This window comes from Triturus cristatus, chromosome 11 (assembly GCF_964204655.1).
Source record: "Triturus cristatus chromosome 11, aTriCri1.1, whole genome shotgun sequence".
NCBI lineage: Eukaryota > Metazoa > Chordata > Amphibia > Caudata > Salamandridae > Triturus > Triturus cristatus.
Window position 1 is genome coordinate 632278945 of NC_140594.1, and position 14748 is coordinate 632293692.

Below are 14748 nucleotides of genomic sequence, written 5' to 3' on the forward strand. Positions count from 1 at the left end.
GACATTTCACAAAACCAGAGAAATTTTGCCATTATAGTTAGTTTAGCTAACTCTAACTCGCGCCCCCGCAATGCACTGCTGATGACGTCACATATTACATCATTCATGACATGGTCAGTGATATCACCGATGACATCACTGATGACATCTCAAATTACATCACTGATAACATCACTGATGACATCATCCACGTCAAAATCTGATGCACCTCCTCACACTCTAATATAACCTTTGATACACCCACTGCAAAATACAGACTACCATTTTCGAAACCATCAACACACCAATACCAGTTACTACATACACACTCACTGATTCCTAGGTCTACACACACATTCACTCATTCACCCATACAATCACTCATACATACAGTCACTCTTCAATACAACACTATCATATGCACTCATACACCTATACAGACACTCACACACCGCCACTCATCTATGGAGTTAGTCACACACCTAGTCAGTCATGCAAAGAATCAATCACACTCCCATTTACTCACCTATACAGTTATACACACACCACCTCACTTATTCATACAGTTACCGACGCATACGTACTCTCTCATATAATCACTGATACAAGTACACACTGATCTATACAGCAACTCTCACAATCACTGAATCTCACGTATAGTCATTTATATACTCCAACTCTCACATACACTGCCTTTTACATATGTAGTTACTTGGACATGTACCACTGAGACATCCATTCACTCACCAACACACCCATACACACACTCCTCCACCCATACAGCTGTTTCCAAATGTACTCTTGAACCCATACACCCATAACAAGAGCTTGGATGCTGGCGTACCTTGCAGCCAACACCACAATGTCGCCGCAGTAATTGGCACCTACAACTCTCTGTCCACGCCTGGGGAATGGTCTGGATGGACCCAAAACAAAGCAAATTCTCCTTCAAACCAAAAGCCAGCGGAGCGGACGCACGCTGTGCCAACATGGCAGATGGAGGTGTACCACCAGCGACTGCGATGTCTAGGCCTGATACCATGGTAGCGGAACTCAGGGCCAGCTTTAAGGCATTAGACACACGATTTGATGCCCTGGATATAAGGCTTGATACAATGGGCATCAGGCTAGACCAGCAAGAAGGGCGAATAACTACAGCTGAAGGCAGAATTTCCGACTTGGAGGACGGAACCGCCTAAACTACCACATAGCTCGAGCGCATGGAGAAAGCCCTTAAGTCCATTGCAATTAAGAATGAGAACTTATACCAACCTATAAACACATAAAGAGTGGAGGGGGATCCAAGAATATACAGGGAGTATCTGGACGAGATATCCCTCACATGGTGAGAAAAAGCTCACCAGGAGTTTCTGGCTGAACCCTTTACTGAAGATGAGGTAATTGACTCCATTGATGCACTGGACGGGCCCAAGCATCCGGGGCTCGATGGATTCACGGGATACTTCTAGAAGAGGTTTAAGGGAATACTCCCTCCTTACCTTATAGATATGGATATAGATGGAGAGGTGTGGCTCACTGGTTAGAGGCGGCAGACCCGTAAGCAGAGAATTGACCAGGGTTCAATTCCTGACGCGGCAGGGTCGTGGACCAGGGTCAAAACGGACTCAATAATTCTCGCCTCGGTACCTACTCTAACCAGGAACACACTCGGCAACTCGGGCATTAAGCTTGCCTTATCTCTACAACGGCCCCCCACAGACGCTGGGGATGCCTGGTTTCACCTTGGAGATACCCAGAAAGGGACCATCTCACAGGGATAGCCAGGACGGGTTCCCCAGCGGTCTATAGCGCCGGGACACCTCCTCGTGAGGTAGCTGTTCGCACTCTACAAATATCAGTATTATTATTATTATTATTATTATTATTATTATTATTATATGTATCAGGAAGCGGTGGAGCCAGGAGTGCTCCCACCCACCCTTAGGGAAGCGGTAATTATACTCCACCCTAACCCCAGAAAGGACCCTTAGAAGTGCAGGTCGTAAAGGCTGCTCTCATTGTTAAATTCTGATAACAAGATATTAGCTCAAATATTAGCAACACGGCTAGCCCTGATTGGAGAACAAATGCTCTCACCAGCTCAGTCAGGATTTATTCCCCATAAGTCAACTGCCCTCAATCTCCGCACTTTATTTGCCACGTTACATAGAATATCGTCCTCAGTACCGGCGGCTGCCTTTCTGCTTGATGCGGGAAAAGGCATTCGATTCCCTTGAATGGCACTTCTTGTACACCACACTAGGTCATCTTGGGGTGCCGGATCGGTTCCTAGCAGTCATTAAGTTGTTGTATTCAACCCCCACGGTGCGTATCTGCCTTAATGGCACCTTAAACCCAGCATTCCACCTGTCAAGGGGAACGCGGCAGGGATGCTCGCTTTCACACTTGCTGTTTGTCCTAGCATTGGACCCCCTTGTGAGATGCTTGCAGGATTGGCACAGCCAGCAGGACCATTATTAAAATGGTGGTCCTTCCGCAATTTCTATATCTATTCCAAAATATTCCAATCCCGCTGCGTAACAATTTTTTCTATGCTCCTTACACATTTGCTTAGGCTGGTGTGGGGAGGTAAGCAACCATGGGTTAGTTGGGACACCCTAATGTTACCATACGTGAGAGGGGGGTTTGGGGTGCAGAATTTCCACCTCTATTACTTGGTGGCACAGGCAAGCTTCGCTCGACACTGGTACCACGCAGATGCAAGGATTCCGTATTTCAGGCCGGCGGCTGATCTGGTGCTCCTGGCATCCCTCAACACATTATTGCTGGCTAGGTATCCTAGGGACCCACAAGATATACAGACACTCTCCACTACCAGCTGGGCATGGCATTGCTTACTTAAAATAACTGCTTCCCGTGGCCATTTTTTTGCATACAGAAGATCCCCGGTTCCGCGAGGCCACAGCCATGAAGCATTTTGTGCTGCACAGGGTAAAAAGGGCAATTAGGGCCAACATTTTTTAGCTACCCAATTAAACAACCCGATTTCCCCTTACTGACCTGCATTATTAAAGATACAAGCGGGATGCATCTTATGTCCAGATTATACAGGGCTGCAGTGACGATGCTACCTGGCAGGGATGCTGGGGTGCGGACAGCATGGGAAAGTGACCTGGGCCATCCTATAACTGACTCACAGTGGAGTCGCTGTTGCATGCAGGTCAGGTGTGTTTCCCCCAACCACCGGCACAAGCTGCTGCATTTTAAATTCCTCTGGAGTGCATATATGTCGCCAAACAAAATACATCACATTGATTCAACCCGCTCACACCACTGTCCTAGATGCAGCTCACCAGAAGCAGAAGCAGACTTTGCGCACATCACATGGACATGTGATAAAATAGCAGGATTTTGGAGGGTAATTTTTGGGGAAATCTCTCCTATAGTGGAGATGGAGATTTTACCCACACCAATGCCTGCGCTCATGGGGTATGTGCATGACCTCCACAAATCTAGGCGGAGATTCATGGCCATAGCGCTCCTTATTGCTAAACGTGAAGTTGCCCTTAACTGGGGCAGCAAACGAGTGCCAACGTTGAAGTCATGGCTACGCAGCATGGTGTACTGTACCATGAACAGCGACACTTATGTGTCACTACAGCCGCAGGCTGCTAGGTCCCTGGATATATGGCAGCCATTCCATGCTTACCTACTACTCACGCAGGGTGCCGGTGATGCTCCATTATCACAGCCCCATATTGCTGTGGGTACAGAGACAGGCGGGGGAACGCATGGACTCTCTGGGCAGCTGTCAGCATCATAGGGCTGTTCACTTATGATTTCCATTATGTTGGTAGTTGGAACTGTTGGAATTTCTGATGACTATGTAGGCCTTTGCTAGTTAACTTTACTGACTTATATGTACTATTACATCATGCTTAACTGTAACCGCACTGTGTTGTTGCTGTAATTGTCATTGTGAAAATCAATAAACAAAATTTTAAAACAATATAATATATATAGACATATTCATCATCTTCCCTGCTGCATCTGTCACCTCCTATGTCTCTTGGCCATCATTCATCTACTCCACTGTTCTCGGTCTACTAATGTTCCAAAGTGCTAAGTCTTTGATTGCTTCTCCCTCACTCTTGGCATCCACTATATTGAATATGATACTTTCAGTCAAAGGTTGCACACCCTATCTTTAAATCTCACTACAAATCCCACTCACACCTATTTGGCTCGACCTGTTGACCCGGTTATCATCTTTAGTATCTTCCCAACTTTGTAGATTTGTATATAGGTCTACTATATCTTTTTGTCAGTTTGCCCAACACTTTGGATAAAAGCACTTTAAACATTAAATAAATAAGTAAATTAATCTCTTTTAGAAGGAATCTTGCTCCACTATTATACCTTTGCACAATGCCATTGCTTACATATTCAAACAAACAGCCATTAAATATTACAAATTGAATTTGAGTAACCTTAAATAATATATACATGTTTTATAAGTTACAATTTGTTTTTATTCTTCACGTTTGACAATGTGAGCATGTGCCAATTTAAGGCTATTGGTTTATGTGTACTTCTCTGTGGATTAGAAAAGAGCACGTACAATAGGATTCTTCAAAAATTAGTTTCTCAAAATAAACAGTCACATCCTGCAAATTTCAATGTAGATAATCAACAACACTTACAGTAGCTATTTAATACAATATTCAAGTAGTTTTCAGTAAGAGTACAAAATTACTCTCACAAATCAATCATGAATGACTGCACTTATACTTGCATTCTCATTTCCAGTATTGCTTGAGTAAAACTTAAACTCTATTTACTCTTAAGTCACTGTTAATATTGCACCTCTAGATTAGGCAGTTAATGGACATGTATTTCTTTGTTCTAATCTACTGGAATGTAACTGTATAAATGAAAAGTCCTTGTAGATATCTGTGCAGCCACTACTAATTTACTTTAGGCTGCACAGAAAGTTTTAAAATATCTCTTTTCTTAAACAATGTTTAAAATGCACAGTGGAAAAGGCTAGGAAGTATTTTTTCTGACATTTACGTTATTGATTCTTAAAACGCATATTCTTCTACAGCAAGTACAAAACTAGTAAAACTCACACACAAAAAACGCATAATTCCAAATACTTACATACAATATTACTAAGAAATAAATAATCCTAATTTTTAAAGCTATGATGTTAATTTAAAGAGGAAGCCGCTAATCGCCATAGTAGACTTTGAACTTAAATAGTACTTCTTAAACTTAAAGATCTAGTGTAAATCAAAATTCCTTTAGAATACCATTTAAAGCTTGGATGGGTCAACTGTTGAACACATAGCAGGAATAATGCTTTTTGCCAAATTCACAATTATATTTTTTGTTGAGATATAGATCCCATCGGGCAGCAGTCAGATAGAAACACAAATAACTTGTACCTATTTTCTAAAATTCTGATATTAATGGGTATAAAGAATAGGCAAGGTAAAGGGATCAACAAAGAATGACATCTGATCTGCTAAACTGTATTGCCAGAAGGGAGAACGAAGCACATAGTTGGTATTGTGAGGAACTGCTTCCACATCGGACCATTATGGGTATTTCAGTTGTATAACAAACAATATAGAGACACTGGAAAATGTGACCCTCATCTATAAAAATGATTTTCTATAGCTTTAAACATTCATTTCAGCAAATATAAAAACTGAGAAGATAATGTATCTTGCAACTTTATGTTAGTGCTTTTATGGGTGTAAATTGATTTCTGCGATATCGCCTCCTCTGAGCAGTGTTGCATCAAATGATGTTGATATGTTTACAAGTAATTGGAAAGTATCAGATTGATGAAGTATTATATGATAAATCTATTGTATTTCCTTGGTGAAGAGCCATGAATAACTATGCAGTCAAAACAATCATAGACTCGGCTAGTCATTGTATTCACTGTTTACCGTTGTTTGTATTGCCAAACATGCATTGATTGATTTCAAAAGTCAGCACAAACCAATATGTTTATATGAGGTTATAAGCAGAGTAGAAGGAGGGACGATTCAATCATTGAAAGATCTATTGCCTTTTAGTCAATGCTCTGTCAACTGATGAAATTAGTTTGTGGATGTATAAATAGTTAGTTTGTTTAACGAATATACTGTATTGTAATAAATATTCTTGTAATGCAATGTGGTTGTTGCAAACATATAGTCACCCACTACTGGTGGCCTAGATGTTAGGCTTGTAAATAAGAGTATAGCAATGTAACCAGGTTCCGGTGGGGACCCATAGTCTAATTTTAGTAAGGAGAGCTTGCATTGCTTCTGTCAGTTTTGTAGTTCATATACTGATCCTTATAAGATTACAGGGGCTTATTTACAAGACCCTTGCACCGCCGGTGCGTCACTTTTGTGATGCACCAACGGCACATTTTGCTGCCCCATATTTACAAGGACAGGAAAACCCACCCTCAGTGGCTTTTCCTGTCCTTGTAAATATGGCTCCCTTACATGCAGCACTTTGTGTTAAAGGAGTGTTCCATGGGCGTTGCTGTGGGTGGTCCCACACAACACCCATGGAACCTGACACATTTCCATATTTAAGAGAAATCGTAAACCTGGAAACGGTCTGAATGCTGGGGAGGCGTAGGGAGGCGCAATGAGGGGAAATGTATTCCTTTCTCCTCATTCTTTTCCTCTTTCTATGTGTGCTGCCTTCTGCAGCACACATAGAACAAGGAAATCCCCTGTGGTGATTGTTTATGTGCAGGAAGGTGTCCCTTCCTACACATAAACAATCAATAAAAAGATGACATTGTGTAATTTCTATCTGTGCTAATGCAGCACACATAGGAGTTGTAAACCACCATTTCAGAATGGATATGTGCAGGAAGGGACACCTTCCTGCACATAAACAATCATCCCAGTGACGCAGGCATCCTTGAACCATAGTGCAAGGGTGCCTGTGTCGGCACATGGCAGCAAATTGTGCGACAGAGCAGGAGAGAGAAAAGGGATCCGTCATATCCTTGTAGAGATGACGCATCCCTGTGCTTTGAATGTGTTGTAGTGTTTCCAGGGTTCTCAAGCTGACATCTTAAAAAATAGTAACACAAATGCGGGAAACTCATAAAGGACCTAATAGACATTTGATAGCTATACCTTATTGTACATTTGTTAATTAACCTTCAATTAGATTGGCACACTCTTCTGTAGGTGTCCGTAACAATTAGCTTGACATAATTTTGTTGCAATGCAGCTATGTAGATTTAAAAAAAAGAACAGGGTGCACATTCCCTCTGGAAATAAACTATGATGCTAGCATTAAACTAACCATAAATTAAAGTAGCTCAACATGTTTTGTACATATTTTAGTTAAGAACATACAAAGAGTTTGACAGTCTGTACCTATAAAACTGTAAGTCTTCTTGTATAGTGATTTGAGGTATATAAAATCAACACAACAATTGTAATTAAATAATTGCAATTTTATGTGTAAATGTTATTCTATGTAATAGGTTTCTGTGGAAAATTGAAAACATATGTCCTTTGTTAAGTTGCATTCTATGTGTACAGTATGTGCTACGGGTGTACATCTGCAAGCTTTCGTCTCGTAACTTTTCTTCTGATGTTCCATAAGTCCTGATCTGGAACTAAACACTGAAGAAAAATAAGGCAAATGACGGACTATCATTACTTCATCATTACAAGTGATTATAAAAAGTGTGTTAATTTGTGTCCGATACTTATTTCAGGGTGTGTAAGCAATGATCTCTGGAAATTGACAGACGAACAAAATGATCACTACCTAATCTATCATACAGTGAATCAATGCAAATGCTGTTATATCTGCATAACACCTGATTATGAAACATTGGGCCAAACCAAGTGTAGATTTGTGTACATTTCTTAACACCAAATATGTGTAACCATGCATAATTGTTTTTGCAAGGAATAAAAAAGTGTTGTTTTTGTTTCGCAACTTGCTATAAATTCTCATGAACAGACATTCGCATCACTCAGAGGTAAAACACCATGCACGTTTTACTATGCTATTTGCCATTATGAAGCCGTCCTGAGTTTATTTCACTGTGAATTTAACATTGTGTGCAGGCACTTTGCAGCAGAAGACGTTGTGAAGTTATGAGCAGTATGCATGCTTTGGCTTCTAATTGAAGCTAAATTTCAAAACGGTTTATAAGCAAATACATAAAAAATTTGGATGTTTGTACAATCCTTTTTTTTACAACTTATACAAAACAAAAAAATGCTTTATTTTGGCTACTTTACTAAAACAACATACACATTATTATTACAAAATCAGTATTTCCTTACTCTTCAAAGTGTCACATAAATAACTACGGCTACCCACAATTTATTGTCTGTGCTATGTCTTTGTCAAGAGGCACAGGGGACAAACTGAACATTTTTTGGGGTGCAATGGTATATCTTTAAACACTTGTGCATGTTTAAAGGCTGTGGCACCCATCAGATTTTTGAACTTGACATAAAGTTGCTCCCTTGAGAAAGTTTGCGGTGGTCTTTATCAGGCCGGCATACAGTTTTAAAAACAAAACATTAACACGTATTGCATCTTCTTCAAGGGCAAAACTGTCCAGGTTAAAAGCACCAATCTTTGGATTCAAAGACATAAAGAAATCTATGGATCGATGAAAGACACAGCGATGTATCTGGTTCCATTTGTAACCAGAAGTCCTTCATGCAAATGAGTCAGTCTGCCTGGGTGCATGAAGCTCCACCCTTTCCTGGGTGCATCAAGAGAGCAATTGTATCTATGGAAACGGCAACCACCACCCTGTATTAAAGAGAAATGAGAAAGCAGGGCACTTAATTACACAAGTATTATAATATTGTGTTATCTTACATATGTATATAGTTCATAAAATACTTAATAATGGCATTGTAGTAAAACTGTTGGAATTATTTTATGCATGTTTGATATGCTAATTTTCAGTGATATCGCTCAATAACAGTGAATGGTGAAGCGTTCATGCACTAATATTATCATAAATGTGTGGCTAATATGTTGTTAGAGAGCTAGAGATAAAATGGAGAACAGTGTGTACGTAACTGACAAAGGAAAATGTGATATTAGGGGTGAGCAATAACCTTATTTATTCAGTTGCAGAACAGAATTTGATTTGAAAAACCTCAAAAATGTGGTCCACATTTAGACAAAAAAAGAACAGATATTGCGCCTGAACACAGAAAATCTTCATGTGTGGAGGTCGCTCATGCCTCCAATGGTCCATAAAATATGGTTAGAGGAACGCAGCCAACCTACAGTCAATCACATTGATACCATTTCAGAAGATGTCCTGAAAAAGGAGGATTAAGCCAGGGTTTGTTCTACTCACTGCGGGCTGATAAAAATGCTCATCTGTACCTAAGTTTGGATGGTTACATTTACGTAGTTGTGTGCAACACCTAGTAATGCTTTTTGGCCCAGTGATTAAAGCAATGTGGCTTCAATTCTTTTGAAACTAATTAAAATATAACTTTAACATTTTCTGCAATTTTTAGCAGTTTCTTATCATTTACTGTTTAAGAACTTGGGGGCATATCTACAAGGCGGCGATATAAAATTATTGCCGCTTTTGCGGCCGTTTTCGGCCGAAAAGCGGCGATAATTTTAGCACTGTATTAGCAAGGTCACGCTATCGCGTGAAAACTTGCCTTAGCGCCTGAATTCCTAACGCCCATCTTTGCATCGCTAATGAGATGCAAAGTGGGCGTTGCTCCCCAGAATAACGAGAGAAATGTTGCTAAGCGACATTTCTCCTATTATCAAGCCTCACGCAAAGCAGCATAGCGACAAGAAAAGTAGCAATAACCTCTGTTATCGCTACTTTCCTTACGCCTGCTTTGAAACTGACTTAGCCATGATATCCTATGTAAGGTGTATATCATGGCTAAGTATGTGAGGCCCTATCAGCAAGCTATCGCCAAACTTCTTGGGATTATCGCTGGGTTTCCTGCGATAATCTCACGTTTGGCATGTAGCGCTAGGATTTTTATCGCTTTTGAGATAAGCGTTGCTAATAGCATGCTATCTCAGCGATAAAAATCCACGCTAGCTGGCGATAATTATCCTAGTGCTAAGTGCGCTTAGCGATAATTATCGCCGGTTGTTGCTGATATGCCCCATGGTGAAGCCATAAAATCATTAAAAAAACATTCAGTGGACCATCAACAAAGACAAAAGCAATGTGATGTCACTACTTTGATTAATTTGGTGTAGTGAGGAAGAATGTACATGTTGAAGGTAAGAACACAGTGAATAGGGTCCTTATTTGTCATTACAAGATAGCATAATGCAATGATAAACATTACTTGCATTATAAAAGGCCCTCAGTTGTGGAATCGATAGGGGTGAGGCAAGAGGTTGAGTATAATATGTACACTGTTAATAAATTAGAAACACTTTCAAGGCATAATAGAACAATTAATAATGCAGGTGTAATATTGAGCTGCAGCATACACTTCAAATTATTTTGAAATAAGCAGTGATGTTGGAGAGAGCATACCTATTGAGTAACTTGGTTATCAAATTGAAGTGAAATTCTGGAGGCCCTAAGACTCTTCTACAGTACCTACCATAATACAGCCTCATAATCTCATACTGTTCCAGGTCCCAATGACAAAGGATTTTTGAAGCTTCCCCATTTATAACATGTAAAAACACTTTCACAATTACTTTGGCTGAAGAATGATGTGAGAAGATACGCTATAAATATTAACCACGGACTACTATCAGACAGAGAACAGTGGCAGCATAAATAAAAATATTGTGCCCCTTACTGAAAAGTGCTCATGGCACACAAAATGAAGACAGTGCACCATGTCTAATAATGCAAGTCAAAGGCAATAATTCGAAAATAACAACATTGCAAAATAATCAACCTATTTAATTGATTAACAGATGATTTTCACTGGAAGCTGACAAGCAATGGTAACTGTAGATCAGTCGTCTTACGTTTTTTTAATACTGCACCCCCGTAAAATAAAAATCACCCCCCCCCCAGTTTTGTCATGATTATTCTGCTAACTTGCCAATGTTTAAATGTGTCTAAACATATTCAAACATTACAGCTAAGCTCTATTACCCCTTTTTGCTCATACTCCCAGTCAGGATATAAATGACAAAAGTTGTTAGTGATGGCTCATTACAAGGTGACTTACTGCCGATCATGTTTTTAACACTTGAAACAAAGCATGATGCTTCTCTTGTCCTGAGACTGGCGCCCCCCAGCCCCCGAGATCTTAAGGCCCATCCCCCAGTGCGAAGACCTCTGCTGTAGATGGAGTTTGATTAATGGACTGAAGGATAGTTCTTCTATAATGAATACCAACAAACGAATCACAGAAAGCTATATGCACATTTCATTCATCTCCCAAAAAACAGCTTCTGCACTGCTTATGTTAATTTTTATTTGCCGAACAGAAATTGATGGCAGAAAGGCACAATTTCTTAAAAAGATCAGCCTGAATCTTTGTTTCTTTTTAACTAACAATTGTTTCTATTTTCCTTCAGCTAGTGCTTCAAGGACAAGGATTTAACTCCTACAAAAGTAATTTACACCGGGGGCCGTATTATGGTGTAGGATCATTTTCATTGTTTGCGCCAGGCACACATTTAAATAGGTGCACCTTGCACAAACAATGAAAATGTGCCCTATTACCATTAATGTGCTGCCCCTAGGGCATTGGCAAACACACGGTTTACCGGGGGCAGCGCATTCATGTGAAAAGCGGAGCGGCTGCTTTAAAGCCGCTCCGTGTTACAGAGTGCAGGTGGCAACCCGTCTGCACTTTCAAAGGGGATTAGAGATCTCCTTGCAGGTGGGTGCAGTCAGTGATTGCACCCGCCTGCAAGGGGATGTCTGGGGTGTCCAAGGGGCCTCCTTTACCCCATGCAGGGGGCAACTCTCAGGAGGCGCACTGACAGTGTGCCACCTTTTAAATGGCGCACTGTCAGTGTGCCTTCTGAGGGCTTCTTTGCCTCTGCACCTGCGTCTGTAATATGGGGCAAAGTGATTTCCTCATTTGCATGGGGCACAATCCCCATGCAAATGAGGGAACGCCCCTTTGAAGATAGCGCTTTATGTGCGCCAGTACTATCGGTTTTGCAGAGATGGCCACACAAGTGTCTGCAGCCCCTTCTGTAATACCAAAGTGCCCTGGGGGTGCGCAAAGCGGGCGCAGACGACCGCTGCACCCCAGGGGCACTTCATGTAATACGGCCCCTGATCGCAATGTTAGGGCTCAAATCCATCCTGGTACAAATGGGCAATATCAAACAAAAATGGTGTTCATACTTATTTTGCGTGGATTACCATCCTCTGTTTCTAGATTTGGGCAAGAAATGTTTTCACTAGAAAATCTGTGAGGTAGCTCAATTTGGCTTATGTCTTAAAAGGAACTCTAAGTACTTGAACCAACATCAAATCATTTTTGCTAGTTTTTAGCTCTATCACATGGGTCTAAAAAGGTACTGCCAATGTAGTGTAATAGAATTGTTGTACTTCCCTATCCTAGGCACCATACAAACAGGAAGACGTTTTCTTTCATGTTAGTGTTTTCTACATATATTGGTAAGATTGCTATCTGGTAAGAGGCACACACAATGTCAGTAGCAGAGAACAACAGGTGTAGCATACAGCAGAGTATGAACAACACTCTTCAGGCTATCAATGATTTGGAGAATAGGTGACTTTATTATAATTGGTACACTGAGGAACAGACGCAGTGGCAGCTCCTCCGTTAAGGCGGAGGAGCGTCACCCCACTGCTTCAGCTGCAAGCTCAATACTAAAAATATAATGATAATAATTTTTGTTATTATCATTTTGTTTTCTGTATTCAGCTTACAGCTGTTGCCAGGCGGGCGGGAGGCGTGGTGGCAGCACCTAAAGTGCGCATGATGGTTTGGCCAGCCGTCTACGGCCAGCCAAACTGTCATGCAAACTTTGCATGTTCTCCACCCAGGCTGCATTACAGCCTGAGTGGAGAACATGCACAGCCTGCCAGCCCCTGTCTGAGTTCCAAACCAAGGCGCTCAGACCAATCATAACACTGCTGTAAGCCAGCATTGTGATTGGTCAGGGGATTCTGGGAGGCTGTGCGCTTCCTGCCGATTGCAGATAGGAGGACGGAGGAAGAAAAGGCGGTAAGTGCTATTTTTTTTTTTTATTGTTTGCCACCCTCTCCCTCCGTCTCTCCGCCCCACCACCCCTGTTCGGTAGCAGCCCCTACTGAAAAGACAGCAGAGGCCACTAAAAGTATTTAGCAAAACTCGGGCTGATGGAGAATCCAGTCCATCAAAGAATGGTGTTCATGGGAAGGTCTTCTTGGGAGTACCAATGTAGCCATCACATTCTTCTTGGATTTTATATTATACAAGGTCTGCAGACAGTACAGATGAAGCAGTCACCCCTTGGTGAACTTTAACGTTCACCACCACTAGAACTGGGCTTTATAAATACCTGCTTGTAGTAAAGAAAGGTAATTTGTCCTTTGAATGTAGAAATGACTAACCTATGAACTCACAAAATAACCAGTTCTCAATACATAAGCAAACAAAAGTATCAGATGACATTTACCGCTTCTCAACTTTGCCCACCCATGGGAAAGGTCACTGCCTCAATTTCTCCCTTTCCTTCTGTATTGAAAATCACATTATTGAATTCCCGCCCTGTACGGCTCACCCACTCTATGCTCACCATTTCTATCAACATCTTAACATTCCAGCCCTCCCTCGCCCAATAACATCCCAAACCAACATAAGCTCTTCACTCTTGCCTTCAATCTCACTGAATATGACACCATCAATTCTCTGTCCCACCCCATTCAGCAAAACGTCAAAATGAACAACTTCTTTAAACATACCACTGGCACTGTGGCCACCCTCTGGAGTGATAAACACTGAGAGGTATATTCTCAAGCCCCTATCGCCACGGGAACGTCACTTTTTTTGACGTTCCCGTGGCGATAGGGCCAACGCCCTATTCTCAAGACAGCGTTAAACCACTTAACGTGGCATATAGTCACGTTAAGTGGCTTAACGCTGCCTTGAGAATAGGGCCTCATTCACGCTAAACTTAACGTGAAAGGGGGCGTACAGTGGGTGTTGGGGTGGGCGTACCACCGCAACACCTTTGGAATTCGACGCTGCCACCTATTATCAAGGGCGGCGATAATAGGTGGCAGTGCCGAACTTAAGACCGGTAAAATCCTGGTCTTAAGGTGGCTAAACGAGGAGAAATGCTTAATTTCTCCTAGCTTTTGCTATTTCCATGGGTGCTACCTTGTGCAGCACACATGGAAATAGCAAAATACCATGGTTTGTTTATGTACAGGAAGGTGTCCCTTCCAGTACATAAACAAACCTTTTAGAAGCAGCACACATGTAAGTTACTAAACGGCATTTTAGGTTTGTTTATGTGCAGGAAGATGTCCCTTCCTGTACATAAACAAACCTCCCTGCTCGCAGACACCCTTGCACTCTGGTGCAAGGGTGCCTGCGTTGGCGTTAAGTTGTGAGACTTAGCGCCGTCGCAGTGGGAAATGCCAGGCTGCACCACATTCTTGAGAACAGTGTGCAGCCTCGCGTTTCCGAAGTGGCGGTGAAAGGCGTTAACCAAGGAGGCTAACACCATCCCAGGTCTGGCGGCAGGGGTAGGTTGAAGAGCCTTAGCGTTTTAACACGCTGGACCCAAATTGGAGTCCTCACGCGTCCGCCGGTCACTGCCGCAAGACCTCATTGTTAGCGGTTTAGGTTATCTTGC

At 41.7% G+C, this 14748-nt stretch overlaps 1 protein-coding gene across 2 annotated transcripts in view; it reads right to left on the minus strand.

Moving 5' to 3' along the window:
- Positions 1 to 7417: 7417 nt before the first annotated feature.
- Positions 7418 to 14748, minus strand: part of PLOD2 (procollagen-lysine,2-oxoglutarate 5-dioxygenase 2) — a 357685-nt gene continuing 350354 nt past the window's right edge. Inside the window, exon 20 of one of the 2 annotated variants that reach the window (XM_085634099.1) lies at positions 7418 to 8757. In XM_085634099.1, coding sequence (XP_085490225.1) covers positions 8602 to 8757 — 156 coding nt within the window. In that variant the 3' untranslated portion in view covers positions 7418 to 8601. The remainder of the gene's footprint in view (positions 8758 to 14748) is intronic. The other variant, XM_085634100.1, reaches the window with a different exon arrangement.